General features: G+C 44.5%; 1 protein-coding gene across 1 annotated transcript; it reads right to left on the bottom strand.

The window, feature by feature from the left end:
- Positions 1-545: 545 nt before the first annotated feature.
- Positions 546-7449, bottom strand: Fate1 (fetal and adult testis expressed 1). The gene is made up of 5 exons (XM_077106290.1): positions 7344-7449; positions 6166-6293; positions 1889-1995; positions 1497-1575; positions 546-677 (listed from the first exon to the last, which is right to left on the bottom strand). The coding sequence occupies exons 1-5, from the start codon at positions 7447-7449 to the stop codon at positions 546-548; spliced, it is 552 nt and encodes a 183-aa protein (XP_076962405.1).
- Between the last annotated feature and the right edge of the window lie 14854 nt (positions 7450-22303).

Raw genomic sequence — 22303 nt, 5'->3', positions numbered from 1 at the left:
GGAAAGGGGAGGAGGGCAACAGGGTCCCTGGGACATTGTCAGTAGCCAAGTTCCAGCCACAGGGCCTTTCACTAGAGGGATTTTTACCCAGTGCACCTTCCCACTACTGGCACAAATGAGTCATGTATATAAGAACTTCAAGCACCAGGTTTCACTGTTGCCATTAGAATTTTATTGAGCATGTTCTTTGTGTGGAGCCCTGCATACTAATGGAAGAACAGGGGAGAAAGCCGAAGCAAACCTTGCCACAGAGGTTGGAACAGAGCAGGCAGGAAGCTGGAGCCACCGAGGCAAGGCCCAGGGAGCCCTCACAAGCAAGCAGGTAGTGCCTGCCACTGGTGCTGCTAGAGGAGCAGATGCCACTCTCTCCTCTCCCTCCAAGACGGCACATCTCAGCTCATGCAGACTTCCTCCGGCTTCCAGCAGCTAGAACCTCCCTGATCCTACCTAGAGGCTGGAAGGAGGCTGGGACAAGGCAGCTCTGGGAGAAAAGGGACGAGGGGAGGGAGCAGAGGCTCTGGCTGTGCTGAAGTGCCTGTGAAGCATCACTGGCGCATCCATAGCCACAGGTTGGCGATGCAGGCAGACACCAGCATGGTGAAGAACACAGCCTCCCTGTGCCGCCAGGTGGCGCCCTGGTCCTCGAGGGCACGCAGGCGTCCAGTGATCATGTGCAGCTATAGAGGGACCAAAAGTAAAGCTGGTGAGCAAGGCTCTTCCAGAAAGCTAGAGGCATGCCAGTGGGGGCAGAGGGGAGTGTGAAGTTATTAAGAAGTAGTTTTGCTACCCTTTAGCAGGCCCAAGTGCCCCTGGGTGAGAAGCAGCCAGCCTGGCATGACCTAGCAGGACCCAGGGCCAGCTTCCTTCTCTCTCTCTCTCTCTCTCTCTCTCTCTCTCTGTGTGTGTGTGTGTGTGTGTGTGTGTGTGTGTGTGTTCACTCCAATTCTCTGCAAGAGGCCAGCCTGCCCCCACTATAGCAGGGTGAGCTCAGGAAGAAAGTGGCTTTTCCTCCTGGGGTGGGCATGTGTGGCTGCAGTCACAGAACCAGAGAGAGGACCTCAGAGCCTAAGAAGGTCACCAGGACAGGTGCTCATCCAACCTCCTTCTCCCACTCCTGGGACTCCTTTCTAACAAAACCTGAGCTTGGTTTGCAGCTGAGGCTACCCCTCTGCTGACCTCTCAGCACCACTGTCTGGCATTGCTCTTACATGCTTCCATTTCCTGCTGCTCCCCCTTTCCTCTTCCCTGATTCCCTTGCCACAGCTCAGAGACAGAGCTTAGTTTCAAGGGTAAGCATCAAGCTGGAACACAAGAGGCAGTGGGCCTTGGAGGAAAAGAATAGAGTCCAGCTTCACCTCACCTCAGGATGCTATAGGTGAAGATGATTTTAAGGGCTATGCGAAATCAAAGGTGTGGCTTTGCTTATAGCTCTCTACCTTCAGGCACCATGTTGCCACCTGCACCTGCCATGTGGGTCTGGTAGGGCAAAAGCTCACCTGTCTTCTTATGATTTCCATCTCCAGTCCATTGAGCTCTTCCAGGCCAATCTCTGCCGCCATACCTGCATCTGAGTTGCTGAGGGAAAAGCAAAACACAGAGAATCAGAGTTTCTGATGGCACTAAGGAGGCCCTAGCAGAGAGGAAATCCAGGAGAGGAAGCAGGCCAGGAACTTCTTGAACAGTGACTCTACCAGCCTGTGGTAAAGAGGGCCGGAAGGCTGGAAGTCAGCCTAGTCCAGGCTGCCAAAGAGTGAATGTAGGTTTCCAAGGCCAGGAGGCAACAGAACCCCAATATTTCAAGCAACCACACTCCTTCCTGGCCAGGCTGCTCACTAGGCTCTCTGCCCATACTGGTCCTTGCCTGGAGCACTCAAGGTGCAGCTCTTACCGTTCATAATGGAACCTCATGCCTTGCAAGCTGCCTGGATACTCTTGGGGATGGGCACTGCCATGCACTGTCTCTCGTGACATTCTGGGCTTCTGCAACTGGTGCCCCTACAAGAAACAAGGGTCACTCCAAGTCATCTGCTGGTTCCACCTAAGCAGCTTCCCACACTTTGCCAAGATCTGATGGTGTATCCCATGTGGGTCATGTGGTGCCTGACCCTCTGGAATCAAGGGCAAGCCACTTTAGACTACTGAGAAAGCCTGGGCACCCCTATCTGCACCATGTTCCTCAGAAGCCCTGGCCTTGAAGGCTGTGGTGAGGGAAGAACAGTGACAGTGTCCTCTGCCAGAACTTCTATAGGCAAACATTACTTGAGAATCCAAACAACTTACTGAAGGAGAACGTGAACTGAGGCCTGGCAAGGTGCCTTCACTCTCAAGGACACATGGGAAGAAAGGGAGCTAAGGCCAGCACTCTGGCTACTGGGAAGCCACAGATTCCCTCCCTAAGTGAGGCCAGCCATTCCTGGAGCTTTCGTTTTCATCCATCTGCTATTGAGTCCCCAAGTGCATGTTTGAGGTCAAGGTTATCTGATGGCTTTGAAGAACATTGTGGGGTGAAGAAGCAGAATGTGGCTTTTGGTGGCAGGCTTGCCTTGGGCTCAATCATAGCTGTAGGTTTCCACACTTTTTCTGCCTGTTAGGGACCCTGCCACCTTCTAAACCCTTACCAATAGCAAGTCATTGAATCCTCATCACAACCTCATGAAACAGGTGTTATTATTTTATTTTGAAAGATGAAGAAACTGAATCACAGAGAGATTAAGCAAGTTGCCCAAGTTACACAACTAGTAAGTAATAGAGCAATAATCTGAGCCTAGGACATTGTTCTCCAGAGATTGTGCTCTTAGCCATTATACTATATGCCTCTCATACTGCTTCCTCTTAAGACTTCACTAAGCAACAGTGAAAGCAGTAAAACAGTACAATCCCATAAGAAAGATAACAACAGGAAGTGAAAGAGCTTAACAAAACTTTGAATGCAGAAAGTGCCCATGGAGGAAACCAGCAGACAAGCAGTCCTGGGCGTGGATGGGAAACAGATGGGGCGCTGCCAACTGGAGAGGCTGGCTGGCAGGCAGTACCCAGGCCTGGAGGCTGCAAGGACAACTGGTGGGGGGTGTCTCAAGAACAGAGGTGGAAAACAGGAACATTAACTAAAGTTCTGTGTATGAAACAGTCATCTACCCTTCTCTCTCCACCTGGCTGGCAGCCAGACACTCATCCCCAAGCCAAAACCTGAACCAAATGAACAGGAAGCCTGGGGTGTCAGTGCCACAAAATAAAACTCTCTTTGTCTTGGCACTTGCCCTGCTGCAGTACAACCTACCACTTGGCAGGCCTCAGCCAGCTGTGCCAAGGTCTGGGCTAGCACTTCTGTTGGCCTCATTCTTAGAAATGAACAGACAACTGCAGCTCACCTAACACCTTGGAAAGATGTGCTCTTAGGTAACAACATTAAAATGAAAGGCCATTTCCATGAAAAGAGCTTTCTTAGGAGCTTTTCTTCTAGGTTCCATTAGTTGCAATAATTCAAAATGTATTTTTTTCGAAAGGAGTGCACAGATACTGCAGTGACTTTTTGTGAACAGTTGTTTATATTAATAATATTTGATCTTCTTAAGAAACTTCAAAATAGCATGAAAATGACACTGAGTGTGAGAGAAATCCCAGGACTACAAAGTAGATTTGCTTACAGTCATCTTCTTAAAGAATCTCCAGACTACCCCTGTAATTTTCCTATAGAGTGGAATCAGGAAGACAAAAAGAAAATTTTGAGGAATTTGAAGACAAAGTAAATATGAGTGATTGGTGGCCAGATGTTCTGTTTGAGGCAATGTAGTTTATCAATACATCAATATAATAGCAATTAATTTAACAATACCTTCTGTTTGATACCTTGTATTGTGACCACTTCATGTGATGGGTATAACTGTTCTAAAAGTTATTTGTATTTTTTGTCTGTTTGTTTTTAAAAAATATTTTTTGGTTGTAGATGGACACAAAATTTTTATTATTTATTTTTATGTGGTGCTGGGTATCAAATCCCAGGCCTCACATGTGCTAGATGAGCACTCTACAACTAAGCTACACAGCCCAAGCCCCTGTATTGTTGGGTTTTTTAAAATTTTTTTAGTTGTAGTTGGATACACTATCTTTATTTTATTTATTTTTTATGTGGTGCTGAAGATCAAACCCGGTGCCTCGCACATGTTTGGCAAGCATTTTACCACTGAGCCACAACCCCAGCCCCTTGTTTTTTATTTTTAATTTTAGAACTACTTTTTGGGTATACATTATAAAATATAAGATATATATATAGAGAGAGAGATAGATATAAATATATAGATATATATGGGTTGGGGCTGTAGCTCAGTAAAAAAGTATTTGCCTCACATGTGTGAGGCACTGGATTCAATTCTTAGCATCACATAAAAATAAAGATACTGTGTGTTCATCTAGAACTAAAAATATTTTTTAAAAAGATATATATTATATATATTACATATATATGTGTGTGTGTATATATATATATATATATATATATATATATATATATGATTAAGACTAGGAAATTCTATTAATTGAAACACATGCCAACTTCCTTGTTAATTACGTCAAAAATTGTTATTCTTATTTTCCTTATGTTCCTTAAACATGTTTTTAAACATGTTCCTTATGTTTTTAAGGAACACTACTTTCCTCCCCAAATCAGCAGGATAGTATTATTAATTTTTTTAACTTGCATATTGGGATTTTCCCAGAGGCACCAACCATTCTATTAATCATCATATTCTAAAGTAAGCAGATGAATGAATGAATAGGATTAATAAATTAGAGTTCTTAATTCTAGACTTCTAAATTGCATTTCTAATTCTTCAGCATTGCCCTCCTCTAGCCCTATGGCTTAATGTTCACTAATCCTGCTATTATATCCCCCTCAGTCTCGGTATCATGAGTGGCTTCCTAAAGCCTGGATTCCTGGAGCAACTTAATTTGGCTTCAGTTTTTAGACCCAGAAAGCAAATTTAATATTTCTAACTTATTTTTTGTTTCAGAAAATCACTGACCTGGAAGGCCCTTTTCTTGTTATTCACCAGAGCTTGAACCATTTCAGCCTTGTAATCCTTTACCTAGAAACCAGATCTCCCTCTTTGCAAACTTGATGCCTTCTCTCAGTAACTTTTTTAAATTTATTTTTTAGTTTTTGTTGGACCTTTATTTTATTTATTTATTTCTATGTGGTGCTGAGGATCAAACCCAGGGCCTCACACATGTCAGGCAAGTGCTCTACCACTTAGCCACAACCCCAGCCCCCTCAGTAACTTTTATTAAAGTATAACTACTTACACTTTTTGAAAGCATTCCCTCACTCATCCAAATATAGCTGACAGGATTGGTTATAAATTTAACCAATCCTATAGCTATATCCTATAACAGTCATGGCTCCTTCCTCTGAAAAATGGCTGCCTCTTTTTGCAACAATGTAGCTGCCATTTTTCTAGAATATTCCATCACCCCACAGTGTATGTGAAAAGATTGGCTACAGAATTCCAAGATTCAGGAAATGCCCTAGAACAGTCAGTTTTCACTCCCTCTCCAACCTTGTTGTCTTTTCCCAGTAATCTTTGCAACACTGTAACAAAACCATTTTTCTAAACTTCCTCACCCAAGGTGAATATAGCTTAGAAAACTGAAGGCAAAACTTGATTCTTTGTAACAATCAGTTCTCCCTTTCCTTCAACCTGATTGCCTTTTTCTAGTAACTCTTGCTACTGTATAGCAACCATTTTTCTAAAACTTTCCCTCACCCACAGTGAAAATGCCAGGACTCCCCTTCCTCCATGGATACCAAAATCAGTGGATGCTCAAGCCCCGTATATAAAATGATATAATTACATAAATTCTATGTACATCATCCTGCATAATTTGAATCATCTCCACATAATTTCTAAAACCAAATACAATCTAAATGCTGTGTAAATAGTCCTTGTGTTGTTTAGGGAATAATGACAAAAAAGCCTTTGTGTTCAGTACAGATGCCTTTTTCTCCAAATATTTTCCATCCATTGTTGGTTAAATCCACAGATGCAGGATCTGTGGATATGGAGGGCCAACTTTTGGCCCTTCTTTATTTACCATGGTCAGGCAGAAGCCTCTATAACCAGTACTGAAAACCCCAACCCAGTCACCATGTGTCCAAATCCCAGACAGTACCAATTTTTTGGGCCGGGTGGCACCCATAGTCCAAACTGTTTGGCTTGCAGAAGAACCAGAAGCCTTTGGTTCCAACTTCTGTCGCCTCTGGGGAGCACCTAGTGACCAGGATCCATGCTCCATCATTTCTAAAGAGAAGAACAGAGACCCTCAAGAACACCCATAGAAGTTATGCCCAGGCTTCCTGGGTGTTAAGACATACCAGAAAGAAGACAGTGCCCCCAAAGTTCTTAAGATTCACTCAAGACCCATTCACCACTACTGATCCCAGACCTGTTTATTCATCTGTTCAAAAGTTCAATAATGATATACTGAAGGCCAAGTTTTGGCCTAGGTTACTAGACAGAGTAAGCAAAGAGCAAGACGCAAGATCCCAGACATCAATGAACCATCTGCTTGTGTATAAGAGCGAGTGGGAAGTACACAACAAAAAACAACCCATCAGTACAAATTCAGAGAAATGATGGCTCCATAAATGACAAAACAGGTAACACAGTGGAAAGAAAAAGAAAGTTCTAGAAAAGTAGGAGTCAGCACTGATACAGAGACTGGAAACAGATCTGAAAAGAACCAAACATGGGGAATTGAGAACTGAGGAAAAGAGCAGACCAAGGGAACAGGGAGCACAGAGGCTGTGAGGAGAAACAGCTTGAGATGTTTTAAGAACAAACACAACTGCAGGGGTGGATGGTTGGGGGGGGGGAACTTGCGCACTGGACAAACATTGCCAGAGCAGACAATATGTTAAGGAGGCCCTGAATGCATCTTCTACATTGCATGATTTGGATTTGACTAAAAAACAAGAGAGGATTCAGAGACAGAATTAATTGATTTATTTTTTAAAAATTAAGCCCTCCAAATATTTTGCAATAGACACAGTGGTGCCTAAGATGGAAGGAGTCAGAGAAACCATACATATTGTTTGCACTCTCCTCTCTCTTGGGCTACAAAAGACTTATATCATCATCTATTTATCACTTTCCCCACAGTTCCCTGTAACCAACACAAACACTCCAAAACCCAGACACAACATCTAAGTATGCATGCATGCAAACACACACACATATATGCACAAAAGCACACCCAGAGGCACATGTACCTTCTCCAACACAAATGAGCACAAGTGTAGATGAATACATGGTCTATATATGCTAGGGGACATTTTAAAGGATCCTCACCTGCTATCACCAGTTGCTCTTGAGTTTTACCATGGCTTCCAGGCCCCACTTCTTCAGCTATGCACATTTCTATCTCCTCCTTCATGCTAGGGGGCCCTCCTGCCATCACCACCAGTTACTCACTTGAAGCTATGGCTAAAGATTCACAGGGTTCAGGGCACAGAGGAAGCGCCTGGAGAATCACCTCTTCGAGGGGCGAGAGCTCAAGGAAGATATACCCTGACAAGGCGGGTGGAGCCAGACTCCCTTCCTGGGTTCAGACCTTGGACTAGGCACTTTATGTTCCTACTGTACCTTGTTGACTCTGCTATGTCCTTCTTTGTTGCTACTTTGTAAGCAATTTAGGGGAAGAGATACAGCTCAGGGCCTTTGCTTATGAGAACTGCTGTGGTTCAACAACCTTTGATTTGGCTGGTTGGGGGACTACTGGGGTTCAAACTCCATCATTTCTAAAAAGAGGCAGAGACTGGCACAGGATCTGTCAGTCAGTCAGTGGCCAAAGCAGGGTGAAGTCCCAAGTGTATCATGGCTTCTGTCAGTCCAGCTCTGGCCAATAATCCAGGCCACATCACTCCATCAGAAGGGATTCTCTGTAGAACACACCATGTCCTGCCTCCCCCAGTCTGAAGTTCCTGGGAAAGGGAGATGCCCTTGTCCTGATTTGAGTTAGCCTGGTCAGGAACTATGAGATCCAAGAGCAAAAAAGAGGGGAGGGGACTACTGTAGCCACAGGAGCCTAGGCCCTGCAATCTTGGTTTAAGTCTCAATTCTCTCTCAGTTTCCCTACAAGTAGATTACACCACTACATATTTTTTTGGTGTCACCTCAGCCAGGCCCTAGTCCCCAGTGAGCTCATCAAATACAACTCTAGGCATTGCAATGAAGGTATTTTGTAATTATGATTAGCATCTATAATCAATTGACTTTAAGTAAAAGAGATTGCCTTCAATAAGCTGGTGGACCATGACCAATCATATGAAGTTGTTAAATACAAAAGCTGAGGTTTCCCTAAGGAAGAGGAAATCCTATCTCAGGATTTCAGTTTCCATTCCTACCAAATTTCCAGCCTGTTCTACAGATTTCAGACCCACTGTCACATGCGTCAATTGTTTTACATCTATCTGTATATGCTTATGCATCTAGGCATACATACATCCGGTTAGTTCCATTTCCTCCGATTGATACAACTACCAACGGTCAAGGCTGGGCTCCAGGGAACAATTCCAGACCTCCTGAGGGAAGGGGAGGCTATCTGTAAAAGGAATCAAGCACAGCTGGGGTCAGGTGGGAGAAGGAGGAAGAAGCAGAAGAGGAAGGGAAGGAATTCAGAGAGGGAGAAAGGAAAGGAAAAGAAAAGGGAAGGGCCAAGATCAGCTGAGGGAGGGTGACAGGTTCAGGGGTTACCTCCCCTCCTGTCCAGTGCAGAGCTCTGACATAGGCTCTGCCTGCATTCCTAGGGGCCCAAAGAAGCTCTTCTCTTCCCACTCCAGCTGAGCAGCTGCAGTGAAACCTGAGCTTTCTGGAGAGCCACCTTAGGAGCAGAGAAGCTGCAATTTGTGTGCATAGGATTCAGAAGTCCAAGAAGCTGGAGCCATATGTTTCTGCCCAGCCAGGATTGCCAGATTGAGCAAATAAAAATACAGGACACTAAGTGAACTTGAACTTCAGATAAACAAATCATTTTTAGTGCCATTATTATGATCCATGCAACATTTGGGACATACTTACACTTAAAAAATGTATTCATAATTTATCTGAATTCAAATGTAACTCAATATCTTGTATTTTATCTGGGAATCCTATGCCCTTGCATCCTCCCTATGACCTCAAGATTTAACCTTGGGTACATCTTTCTCTTCTTTGCGTTTCATTTTCCCTGATGGTCAATGGACTAATGGTCCTCTCTAGAAAGTAGCTAGATTGAGAATAAAAGAAAGGGAAAAGAGGAGAAAGGAAAAAAAAAAAGAATGATAGAGTAAATAAAAAATATTAATAGTTCAATCTGGGTAAATATTATATGGATATTCCTTTGCTAATCTTGCAACTTTTCTGTACATTTGAAATTATTTCCAAGTAAAAAGTTTTAAATACCTAGATTAAAATATATTGATGATGTTAAAAAAAAAAAAAAAAGAAAGTAGCTAGATTGAGAGAGATTTATAAGTCAGCAGAGCAGAACAGTACTGGCACTAGCTAGGCAGAGCACCTTGATCTACTGATTCCAAACCACATTTTCCTCTGGCTGCCAACTGGCCTTGACTCACTGGGACTTTGTGGGAACAGAAACACTGTGCCCAAGTGCATGTGGAGGCATTGCCCCCAGTGGCATAGGAACCCTCTACCTATGCCAAGAAAAGAAAATTGAGAGACTTCCTTCCCAGCCCCTGAGCCCCCTGTGCCACCCAATAGCATGCTGCCCCTCATGCATTGGGTGCCAAGGAAGGTTGGGAGGTGAGAGAGTATTTGCTGTGGCGTGACTTTGAACTTGTACCTTAGTATGTTTCTAACATGTTAACCTTTACATAATTACTTCTATATCATAATTTCCTTTGGAAATAGGCCTAAACTTGCAATCCCAATATTCTTTTTAAAATATGTGGTTAGTTGTACATGGACACAACACCTTTATTTTATTTATTATTCATGTTTATGTGGTGCTGAGGATGGAACCCAGTGCCTCATACATGCTAGGCAGGTACTCTGCCACTGAGTCACAACCTCAGCTCCTGCAATCCCAACATTCTGAGAAGCCTCTACTGTGTGGTGTGCTAATCTTGGAATCCTGAAGGGCAGGGCATGGAGAAAGATCTAACAAGTCTTACATGGTCTCTGCATCCAAGAGGCGGTCCATGGCCAAGTGTGTATGGTGGACTTCAGAGACCAACACTCCAATGGCAGGCTTCCAGAGGTAAAGGCCAGCAAGCTCTTCTCACTTCTATGTTAGACAGATATCTCTGGGAAGAGGGATCTTGAGCACATCTGACTCATATGCGTGACTGTATGGTTGCAGCATGCAGAGATCTTATACAAATGAAATCTTATGCCTGAGGTACGTGCTGTCCTCCAACTTCCACTCTAAGTAAGCAGTGTGCCTTGGGGATCTCCCCATGTCAAAACAGATCAAATTTCTCCAAACCCAGGGCAGCTGCTTCCTTCTGCTAGTCTTTTATTGACCTCCTTATGGGCATTTTGAGTTCCTAGAACATCTTGCTTTCATAAACAGTGAGGCCAAGTGCTTCTGGACACACTTCTTGCACATATGTGCACATGTGTTCTGGCCAGCAGGTGCTTAGAAGTGGTTAGAGAGGTTCTGGCATGTGGGTTGATGATTTTGAGTTGTATTGACAAAACACCATCCAAGGAACCCACCAAAGTAAAGTAAATGCTTATTCCCTCACAGCCTTATCAACAGAAGACTTTATGGAACTTTTCTAAAAAAAAAAAAACATCATTATGATGGATTAAAAATGATATCTATCTCATTGTGGCTTTAATTTACATTGCTTTAATTATGAATAAACTGGAGCAATTTTTCATTTGTTTATTGATCTTCTGTAATTCTTTCTGGTGAACTGTCTGCTGGAGGGCTTGGATCTTTATTAAAATAAGATTTGTTTTATTAACAGAGAGGGATGGGGGTGAAAGCTCTCCCTCCCTTTAAGCCATGCGTCTCCAAAGGAAACATCTTTTTCCTAAGGTGATCTTGAACACAGCCTCCAGTGGGAACAAAACACATTCATTTAATTGCATGCAAGTTTTGGCTGAAACCTAGAGGGCATCCAGCATCCCCATAGAACAGGCATCCAACTCAACACAGGCTACTGCCTGCTTGTCTGCCAGTCTGCCCTTGTGTCTGTCTGTCTCTCTTCCTGCCCTCTGTCTACCTGGTCCCCTATCTCCAACAATGCCTCCTGATTACTGGCCTCTTCCAGCTACTTAGCCAGCCAAGCAGTCTGCTCAGACTAGCAATGTTCTCTCCCTGTTCCCACCTCCCTAGCCAGCCACAGTTGGAGGCAGCAGATGCCCAGGCTTGGGGTCAGTGCTCTACAGAGTGACTCCTGTCCCTGGTACATCTTGGTAAGGAGTTTCTTCTGCTCTGAGCCTCAGTTTCCTATTTTCATATGGAAGATTGAGCTCAAACTCAGTTTCAAGCTGTGTCTAATGGCTTCAAGGAGGTGTACTGAGGGCTTCCTGAGCTGTGTAGCAGACCCTAGCTTAGCCTCTCTTCATGCATAGCTATCTGCTCTTACCACTTTCTTCTATTGGGTTTCTGTTTAAGAAGTCAGACACTAGTGCGGCAGTATGTATAAACATGGCTGTATAATCAATGTGATCCTGCAATCTGTATTCATGGGAATAATAAGAATTCATACCCCATTTGAAACAAATGTATGATATATGAATGTCAAGATGAAGGTAATGTTTTGAGCAACTAATAAATTTCTTTTTTTTAATAAATCTTTTTTTTAGAGAGAGAGAGAGAGGGAGAGAGAGAGAGGGAGAATTTCAATATTTATTTTTCAGTTTTTGGCGGACACAACATCTTTGTTTGTATGTGGTACTGAGGATCGAACCCGGGCCGCACGCATGCCAGGCGAGCGCGATACCGCTTGAGCCACTTCCCCAGCCCCCTAATAAATTTCTGATGTTTAAAAAATAAATAAATAAAAGGAAGTCAGTATTTTTTCTAAAAAAAAAAAAAAAAAGAAAGAAAGAATTATAGACTATAGACCAAGCTGGATCTTAGGAATAAGTTTCCCACGATGAGAAATAAAATCAATAATAAATGTGATTTTTAAGAAAAAAAAGAAGTCATCCAAACCAAAATTCCCAAAAGCAAGTCCAATCTGTAATCCCAGCAGCTTGAGAGGTTGAGGCAGGAAGGTCCCAAGTCTGGGCCAGCCTCAGCAACTTAGACCCTGTCTCAAAATAAAAATTAAAATGGGCTTGGGATGTGGCCTAGTGGTTAAGCATCCTTAGGTTCAATCCCTGGTATAAAAAAAAAAAAAAATGCAGGTCCAAAAGCTTTTGGGGACAATAATCTCCTGCTTTTAAGCCCTGCCTTTGGCCCACTCTCAGACAGCCACAGCCTCAAACCCAAGTGAGTTAGCCCACCATCTGGATTCTGCAGGCAGTTAAGAGCTTCCTTTCAGCTGGTTAATGAAACTTGTGGACCTATAAACAATTCTCCTTCCTGCTCCTGGAAGCAGCTGGTACTGAGGTCATCCCTGAAGTCCCAGGGCCCCCACCCCTGCCAGAAAGGAAGGGGAAGGGGAACTAGCATAGCCTTAACAAGACAGGAAGGACAGACAGAGGAACATGGGGTCAAGTTGCAGGGACTGTAGCTGACCCAGGGAAGGAAGGCCACCTTGTGAGCATAGGGAGGGAAATAAAAGTGACAGAGTCACATAGAGCAGCCATTAGGATGTCCCTGATTTCCATGGAGACAAGGTCACCTTGATTTATAGTTTTCTGTCTCCATATGTGGGCTCCTCTCATTCAGTATGGCTATTCTGAATCAAGACTCACCAAGCAACGGTTCAGTCTTAATCATAATTAACGCAACAATGAGACTGCTAGGTACTAGGGATAATGACAAAGTCTCTTTCCCCACAGAGTTTGTGTTCTAGTTGGCAGTTAGAGCCAAGCAGACAGGAAGGAAGTCCGTGGGTCTGTGGAGACAGTACTAAGGCTTTGTGTGGTGGTCACGTCTGCTTCTTTTAGAATCTGGCAGGTATTTGCTGGGACTTTGTCAACCTAAGGAGGAGAGGCCAAAGAAACACTTGGCCCAACCACTGTTCTGGGTCCCTGTAACGTTTCACTGCACACCTCTAGGAACATCTGGCTAGCTCTCTTGGAGATATGGGTTAATAGAAATACCTTCTCTGCCTGGGGCAAAGACCCTGGTATTTGGCTTATACCCCAGCAGGGTTGCCAGTTCTGAAGTTATTAAGTGGCTCCCAGGTCTTCAGGGCTTATGACCAGAGGCAATTCTTCTGCATCTCTGGGGCCCTTCAGAATAGCACTTAAGGAGTCCTCCTGGGGAGTGGGTTGTTTCAGCCACACCAGAGGAGCCATCAAGATTAAGGCAATGGTTGCTGGTACACTGCCCCAGGGGTAACCCAGGGACAAAGAGGAGCCCTGAGAATATGAGGCCAGGAGAGAAGGATATCACCTCCTAGAGTAACCAGCGGTTTGCTACTTTTTCTTTCTCCTCCTTTCCTTTCTGCTGGCCCAAGAATCCTTCCCCCAAAAGCTGGGAGCAGATCCAGAGACCAGAAAGGCTTCAGTCACCTGCTCATATACAGTACCTCAGCATCTATATCCCCTGAGAGATGAGGGCACTTAGCCACAAAATCCAAGGTACTGTTGGAGCCAGTGGAGAATAACTTCTTCCCTGAATCCCGGGAAGGGAGTTGGAAGGTGACCTTGCAGAATCCTGGGCCTTGGCCACGTGGTGACTCCTCAGATGGAAATGCATCTGCTTTCAATTGTTTCCATGGCCAGTGACTGAAATGTGATGTGTATGTGAAAGTCAGGATAATCAGAGGCCACAGGAAAATAGCCAACAATGATGAGGAGGTGGAAAAAGTGGTACAAAGTCTCAGACGCTGACCAGCTCAAAAATGTAAACAGCAGCTGCCCCCACTGAGCTGGAAAAAGAAGTTGGAGGAGAGGAGAAAATAAGGCCCAAGGTGAGAAATGCAGCTGGGAGTAAGGGTAAAGTGGGCCAGATTGCCCCAGCTTACTGATTGGGCAGCAAACCAAGGTCATTGTATGAATGAACAATCCAGGTTCTTTGCTAGGCTCACAGGAAGACTAAGGGAGGAGCTGGCTCAAGAAAGTTTAAGCAAATATATCTTGAATCCACTCTACTCTGGCCTGCCCTTCACTCTTGGAAGACAAACTCCAGCAGACAGTTTGTATCTGAACACCCTGCTGGCAAACAGTATGCATCAGGGATGGTGGGGTGCACCAGAACCCCAATTTGGCCATCCATCATTCTTAGCCATTGGTTTAACTCCTAAATCCTTGCTTATTAGCTGTGTGACTTTTAGTCTCTTGGCCTCTCTGTGTTGCTATGATCCTGCCTCAAAAAGGTAGATAAGTGGTCATGGAATGTGAAGCACTTGGTTCCTGGAACAGAGTTAGGGCTTGAAGCATGTGAACTGGACTTTTACATAGTACACAAGACCTTCTTTCTGGTTACAAAGGATGGCCTGTCTGTTCGCCCATGTGACAGTCCTTTCTCAGTCCCTGAAAGTGTCATCTTCACCCTGCACACTGTCTCCAGTTTTCCACCTCCAGACATCCTGCCACTCATTCTAGTCTGGGTTTCTCAACAATTCAGCTGATACTAACCTTTGCCAACCAAACAACTCTTCTTTGGTATCCAGGACACCCCCTCCCGCTTTCACAGCCCCTCCCTGCTTATCTGGCTTGTTTCCTGGGTCCTTGGGCCCATACTCATACTCATACTCATACTCTATGGTCGTTTCTGATAACATGTTCAACTCTGGTCTCTCCTGCTCCAGCCTAGGTTTTTCTTCTCAGCTCTCCTCAAACACCCTCCACACAACATGCCTGACATGTCCCAAAACAAACCTGAGGTCTTTTGCTCCCCTCAATCTGCTCCCCCTCTAGAGTGATCCTTCCTACCAAATGGCCACACCATCTACCCCACTGCCTAAATCCCCAATCCTGAGGATTATCTGGGACTCCTCCCTATCTCTTCCCAAGGCAATTAATCAATCACCTTACATGGTTTTGTCTCCTATTAGAATTCAGTGTTCCTTCTGTCATGATCCAAAGATCCCCAAGAGGGGCTGGGGTTGTGACTCAGTGGTACAGCAGTTGCCTAGCATGTGTGAGGCACTGGGTTCAATTCTCAGCACCACATAAAATATAAAAATAAATAAAATAAAGGTATTGTGTCCATCTTCCACTAAAAATATATATGTTAAAAAATAAAACAAGGATCTCCAACAGAGGAATCAACTGGAGAATTTAGTAATAATGCCATATCCATGGGCCCAAGCTGGTGGGGTATCTGGATTTTTATTTTAAACCATCAAATGTTCCTTCTGCTTACCAAAGTTGGAGCAAAATTGATCTCACCAATCTATTTTGGTCTCCTCTGGCCACCACTTGTTATCTGGACGATTGCACTAACCTGACCTATGTGACAGGTAGATGGGTGATTCCTGCACCCATTCTCCACATGGCAAACCAGCAGACCTGACTATGTTCTTTAGCTCTTTAAAGGATCCGTCAGTGGCCTCCCATTATCACTAGTGTAAACATGGCAGTTCTGAGTATGGCTGAAAGGGTTGCGCATAAGCTGCCTTCCCTCTACTTGGCCAATCTCATCTTGTGCAGAACTTTCCCCTTATGCTGCTCTGGCTTCCTGTTTCCTCAACAAAATTATGGGCTCATTAGAGCTCAGGCCTTTACACATGCTGTCCCTTTGCCTGATTTAGTTGTCTCCCATGCTCTTTGCCTGGCTGAGGTATACTCATCCTTCATTTGAGTTGGCCATGGCTTCCTCCAGTCAGCTTTCTCCAGAGGCCTCCATAACCAACCCCACTGGTCTTTCCCTATCAGCAAGTTCAATGTGCACCATTATGATGATTCGTTTCAGGCCTCCCTCCTCCCAGCTCTGAGAAGTGCTCCGGGTAGCTGGGATGCTACCACATACCTTTCTGGAGGCCCAAAGGCCCATCATGTTGGTAAGGAAACAGAAGAAGCCAGGGAAGCATGGAGGGAGATTTTGTGTATTATGAGATTGACCAAGTAGAGAGAAGTCAGCCCATGCAGGGCACTTGTGGTGCTGCAGGCTGACAGTCCCCTGTATCTCCTGTCAGTCCCAGGACCCTGAGGCATCAATACTGACTGGCCCACCCACTTGGGCTCCTGTGATTTAGTGCAACCACCCTGCTATGAAATGTTACCCAGTCTCTATTTTTATAGCACACAAATTCTGGTGAAACTGAATCAATCATAGTTTGAGTTCTTCAGAGAAATTGTTGAAAGTCACTATTATTGGAGCTGCCAGTCTTGTGATGATTCCCCCAAACAACATGTTTTATCTATAAAAATAATATGAGTGGTACAAACATTTTGTCTATTTTTTCAGGCACTGGGATGTCACAGCACCTTCCATAGAGGGACCCTGGGGAAACCATCCTGAAGCTTATTTCCACTCTCCCAACCCTACTGACCCTGTGAGGACCTTTGACAATTATCTCAGGTCCTTCCAGCTATGGTAGGGACAATGCTTCTCTAGAGCCTGGTTTGAGACTGGCAAGGTGCCTGTATTTGCCAGAATCTCAGTGAAGCCATTCTGTCCACCCCTATCAGTTTTGCAGAGTGCATAAGATATACAAAGTTTGGGGGATTTGACACTAAAACAGCCCCTGCCATAAATGGTGTTCTAGGTTGAATAAGTGTGCTCCCCCCAAGAAATTATATGTTGAAGTCTAGTGTTTGGATCTATAATTTTTTTTTGTACCTGGGATTGAACTCAGGCACTTGGACACTAGGACACTGAACCATATCCCTAGCCCAATTTTATATTTTATTTAGACACAAGGTCTCAGTAAGTTGCTTAATGCCTCACTTTTGCCGAAGCTGGTTTTGAACTCACGATCCTCCTACCTAAGCCTCCTGAGCCATGGATTACACTCATGTGCCACTGTGCCCGGCTGAATCTATGATCGTTAAAGTGGTAACTAGAGTAAACTGAATTGATTACAGTGAGCCCTAATGCAGTGTGACTGGAGATTGAGAAACAAAAGGGCACATAGGAAAGGCCATGTGAAGATCCAGGGAGGAGACAGCTTTCTATAAGCTAAGGAGTAAGGCTTGGGAAGGAACCAACCTGGCACACACCTTGATCTTGGATTTCCAGGCTCTAGAACTGTGAGGAAGTAAGTCCCTGTTTAAGCCATACACTGGAGTACTTCATTATGGCAGCCTAACAAATTAATGCATGGAGCTTGGACCCTGATTGGAGAATATAAGCAGTCAACACAGTTGCTTTTATACTTTTTATTTTTTTTTTTAGTTTTAGTTGGACACAATACCTCCATTTCATTTATTTATTTGTTATGTGGTGCTGAGGATTGAACCCAGCACCTCACACATGCTAGCAAGTGCTCCACCACTGAGCCACAACCCCAACCCCTGCTTTTATATCTTTTTAATTAAACACTTACCATAAACCAAGAACCATATTGTGTTCTGGGGAAGAAGTGGTAAGAAAAGTTATTCAGTGGTCCATGACTTTATGGAGTTAACAGTTTGGAAAGGGAGAGTCAGGGGAAATGGTGGATAGTCAACACAAAAGCAAACTGACATGACTGTTCTAAGCCTGGTGCAGTGGCTCAGGAGGTTGAAGCAGGAGGATGGCAAATTCAAGGCCAGTCTCAGCAACTTAGCAAGACCCTGTCTCAAAATTCAAAAAAGGGGGGGGGCTGGGGATGTGGCTCCCCAGTGGTTAAGCCCCTAGTCCATGGGTTCCATCCCCAGCAACAAAATAATAATTAATAATAATAAAATAAAGTGACCCTTTTCTGAATGAACCCCACAGTGCAATATATGGTAGCTTGGGGTGGGACAATTAGGGTAGACCTGAATTCACGAGATGAATGTTTCCTTCCTTTGAGCCCTTGGCTGAATGACATACATTTTTGGCCTTGCTTCTGTAGGGTATAAAATAGAGCTGATTATAAAGCCACATCCCAGTGTTTTTGGAAGGACTATCTCAGCTAATCCATGTATAGGTCTGGTACACACTAACTTCCCTGTAAATGCTGGCTATGCTCATTTATAAGCATAAATCATGGGCACTTCCCACTGTCCGTTCATTGCCCTCAAGCCCATTTGCTATGACAGGTTTGCCATAGGCAGAATGAGCAGAGAGGGAAAGGGTGAGAAGAGGGTCTTCACCTTTCCTAAGCCTACCCCTAAAGCAAAGGCTTTGCTTATCACCTCATTCCCTGTCTCCGCTTGCCTACTATCACTTCATTAAGATCCTGACCCTGATTTGTCTTCACCCTCAAGATAAAAGCAATCAAAGTATCTTGGTTCTGGAACCTGTGGCCTCATGGTATAGTGGTAGATAAGAAGGAGATGACCAATGCCTTGGTTGGTGTCCCAAGGGAGACTTTGGAAGCCAGAAGCCTTGTTATCTATTAGTTTCCTCGCATGGGCTAGCCTGTAACCCTAAGTCACCACCTAGAACACTGGTATCTGGAAAAGGAGACCTAGGTTCAAAATCTGCATTCACAATCTGACCCAATCTGTGTGCTGGGGTACAGTTGATGGGCCTTCATTTGACTTCTCATTATCTTCAGAAGGTTGGCTTCACTCAACTAAGCCAGTCTGAGATAAGAATGAAACCCAGGGTCTCCAGCTGCCATTTCTGGCATTGTCTATGTGGCCCCAGAATCCATTACCTTTGTTCTACTGCTGCCAGGGCCTGCCCCATTAAAGGGCAGCTTTCTGACATTGCTGGGAAGGCTGGGGATGTGGTAGAGTGCTTGATTAACATGCATGAGACCCTGGGTTTGATCCTCAGCACCAAAAATAGTGTCTCCAATAACTTCCATTACTGAGGGGTTGGCACAACCCCATGGCTTCACCTTGCTACACACCAATGGCTGGCAGGCTTTGGGGCAAGACCAGATTTCTTTCATATGGATGCTGAGATATCATTGCCCTCTGAGTTGTCCCTGACCCTTGCCATCCTCAGAACTCAGGAACCAGCCAGGGAAAAGCCTAAGTATTGTGTCCCATCCACAAAGGACACAGGAAGACTCCTTCCCACCTCTCCTCCAGCATCTTTCTAGCAAGGGACAACTCTGTTAGTAAACAATGACAAAGTGACAAGGAAGTTGTCAACCAAGATCTGTGACAGATCTTGCTAACTTCATCCCAGGGGTGATGGGGAAGATCATTGGACAAAACATGGGGACAAGGTATGAGACCTGGAGCACCTTTGCTTCTTTCTCCTAAACTGTTTTCTGCTATGTCATCATCTACAGTCTATCTTTTGGAAAACCACACCTGACTGCCAGCCATCCATACTCTATGGAAGTTTGGAAGTCATCAGGGATGCAAGATGGACCAGGACAGGATGCAAGTGGATGTTGTTTGCTCTTTATTTTTATTCTTTATCTTCTTGTACAGAAAGAGACAAAAGTTAACAGCGAAGCTCGACAATCATAAAAAGCAAGAAAGCGAGAGCAATAGAGGTCAGAAGCAAGTTTGTTCGTTGCCCCCAGGATCTAATGAAATCCTGACATATTACTGAATACACAGATTTCCCAGCTGACATAGGTCAACACATGAATATGAGCACAATTTAAAGTGGTACCAAAATTAATCCATTTCACAGTAATCATTTCTATAAGCTCAGTTGCACATACCAGGGTTTCCACTGTCACAAATTCACAATTACAGAGTGAAATAGCAGGTGTGTTGAGGCCTGGGAAAGTGGCATCTGTGAAAGGAGACAGATTGGGAGGCAAAAGCAGCTAGGGTACTGGTCCCATTCTGGTTATCTGTGTTAATGCTTGGCTGGGGGCAGGAGAAGGGCAGGCACTGTTCAGCGGTCAGATAGCAGTACAGTGAAACAACTGTTGAGCGCTGAGCCCGAGGGGGTGTGCTGTTTGGATATCTTTGTGAGAGAAATTCCTGCTAGAGAGAGAGAGACTCACCGCCCACAGCCTGTGAAAGGAAAAGCTCTCGAAGTTTAAATATTTGGGGGCAAATGATGGGAGCAGCCAGTCTGCAAGCATAACATCTGCTTCACAGAATACTTAGAAAGACATATACTTGTGTTTAAAATTGCAGTCAAGTTCACAAACTATGTTATTCAGAGGATAAATACAAGAGTGGAGTGAAAGGCTGAAATTTCCCACAATGGAGAGAGAACAAGGGATCACCCTGCACAGAAGGAACCTTACAGACGAGAAATGCTGAACCCCAAAGCTGAAGGCACGGTGAAGGGATCCTTAATATCTTGAGCCTTTCCTTTGAAAAGGGGACTCACTTTAAACTGTATTCCTCTTACACAGAAGACCCTGGAAATTGACCGACGGGAAGTATCTTTTAAATATTTTTATGTAGCAGGAATTGCAGCTATCGTGAATTATCTCAAATTGTGATTTTCTCTAAGTTCTGAATTATAGTGGGCTTCAAATTAATAGGCTTTTACAGTAGCTGCAAGCAGTCTGATTACAGTACTTTTAAATTAGCTAATTATACTGATTAGTATTAGTAGACTTCAGTGGGGGAGTGTGTGCTTGTTTCTGAATCGGAGAAGCCCTGAAATGGAGCTTCATCCCTTGTCAAGCTGAAAAGCAGTTCAGCCTTGACTGTGAGTGGACACACAGGAGCCAGAGCATATACATTGTTCTAGAAAGAGCCTTGGTGAGTCAGAGAGCCTCTCTCCATCATCTTGCTCTCACTTGGACAAAAGAACAATCTAGAGGCAGTGCTTTTTTTTTTTCTCATGGGATACAAGTTGGTTGTCAAAAATCTACTCTGGCTGGGGGTCAGAGTCTCCATGCACTTGGAGAAGGGAAGCATCTGGCTCCAACTACTTAACAAAAAGACACTTTCCTGTCCTCCTGTCCTGAATTCTGAATTCCTCCAATGGGCTACCAAAAAAAGACAATGTCCATCAAATCAGGCACATTCCTGTTTTCCAAAGCACCCTAAAGATTTCACACTAATGGCAGTGGGATTGGCAAGTAGAAAGGAGGTCTTGGCCTCCTGGGTCCAACTGCTCAGCACTGCGTCTCCCTCAGCCAGGGCACAACGCAGCTGTGCAGGGGATGTGCACGCGCCAGGCACCTGTGCACCCCACTCTTTCTCTTGTGCTTTCATTTTGAAAACCCAAGGTGATGGGCAATGGGGAAGGGACAGGATTGCAATTCTTGTTTTAAAAAGTGTTAAAAATTTTTGGTTGAAAATGAGTGACAGTCATATTTCAAGGAACTTTTTAAAGCCTTTTCTTTTTTAATGAAAAATATCTAAGTAACTAGCCCCGCCATTCCCAAAGTCAATTGTCACACATCTTTACACACACACACACGCACACACACAAAAAAATATCCAGGAGTACTGAGAATTCCTTCAGCTTCTGATGCCCACGGAACAGAGCCAAGGCAGGGGCACCATGCCAAAAGAGTGTAAGTGGGGGACCCACAGAGTGAAATGCCTTCATCTTCTTCCAAAGCCTTTTGTGGGGGGACAAAAAGTGATGACTTTGGGTGGGGGCTCCAACAGTTAATCTCGATTTTCCTCACTCAGGACCCTGTCAAGGCTGCCCAGCCCTAGGAGGGGACATTCCTTCTTTCAGACCGGATCCCTCCTGGTACAAATATAGCCGCATGCCGGCTATTGTTTCAGATAAGCAATGAGAAAAGGCAACGTGCATACGTGTATACACACACACACTCATACACAAGTCCAAAAACAACAAAAATGTGGCTACTGAAGTGTTAGCATTGTATCAAATCAACATTCATACAAAGACAGTTTGAAAAGATATGTACAGGGCATTCGTAAAAGCCAAGTGTGCACCGCAAGGAGTTCTACCCACTGTGCATACTCTACAGTCTTTTTTTTTTTTTTTTTTTACTGTATGCTGCAAAAACCATCCCAGAGGCTTTGGCACAACCCCACCTGGAAAAACTCTGTGAAGCACCTGAACCAGAGACCACAGGCTTTAAAGAATTGCATCTGGCTCTCCCTGTGGTCTGTCCTCAGCCCAAGGAACGTCTGCTGCCCTCCACAGGCCAGTCTCCAGGCTTCTGCTTCCTACTCTCTCTGTTGGCCACCACTCAGCCTCAAGATACTGGGCTCAACAAATGCCATGGGCAGTGGGCATTCCTTGGCATAATCCCTCTGGCTCTGGTGAGTGGAGTCTATGCCTGGTTCTCTGCTAC

The sequence above is a fragment of the Callospermophilus lateralis genome, chromosome X (assembly GCF_048772815.1).
Source record: "Callospermophilus lateralis isolate mCalLat2 chromosome X, mCalLat2.hap1, whole genome shotgun sequence".
In the NCBI taxonomy this organism is placed as follows: Eukaryota; Metazoa; Chordata; class Mammalia; order Rodentia; family Sciuridae; genus Callospermophilus; species Callospermophilus lateralis.
Note: the sequence above shows the minus strand (reverse complement) of the source record. Positions and strands in the feature narration are given on the sequence as shown.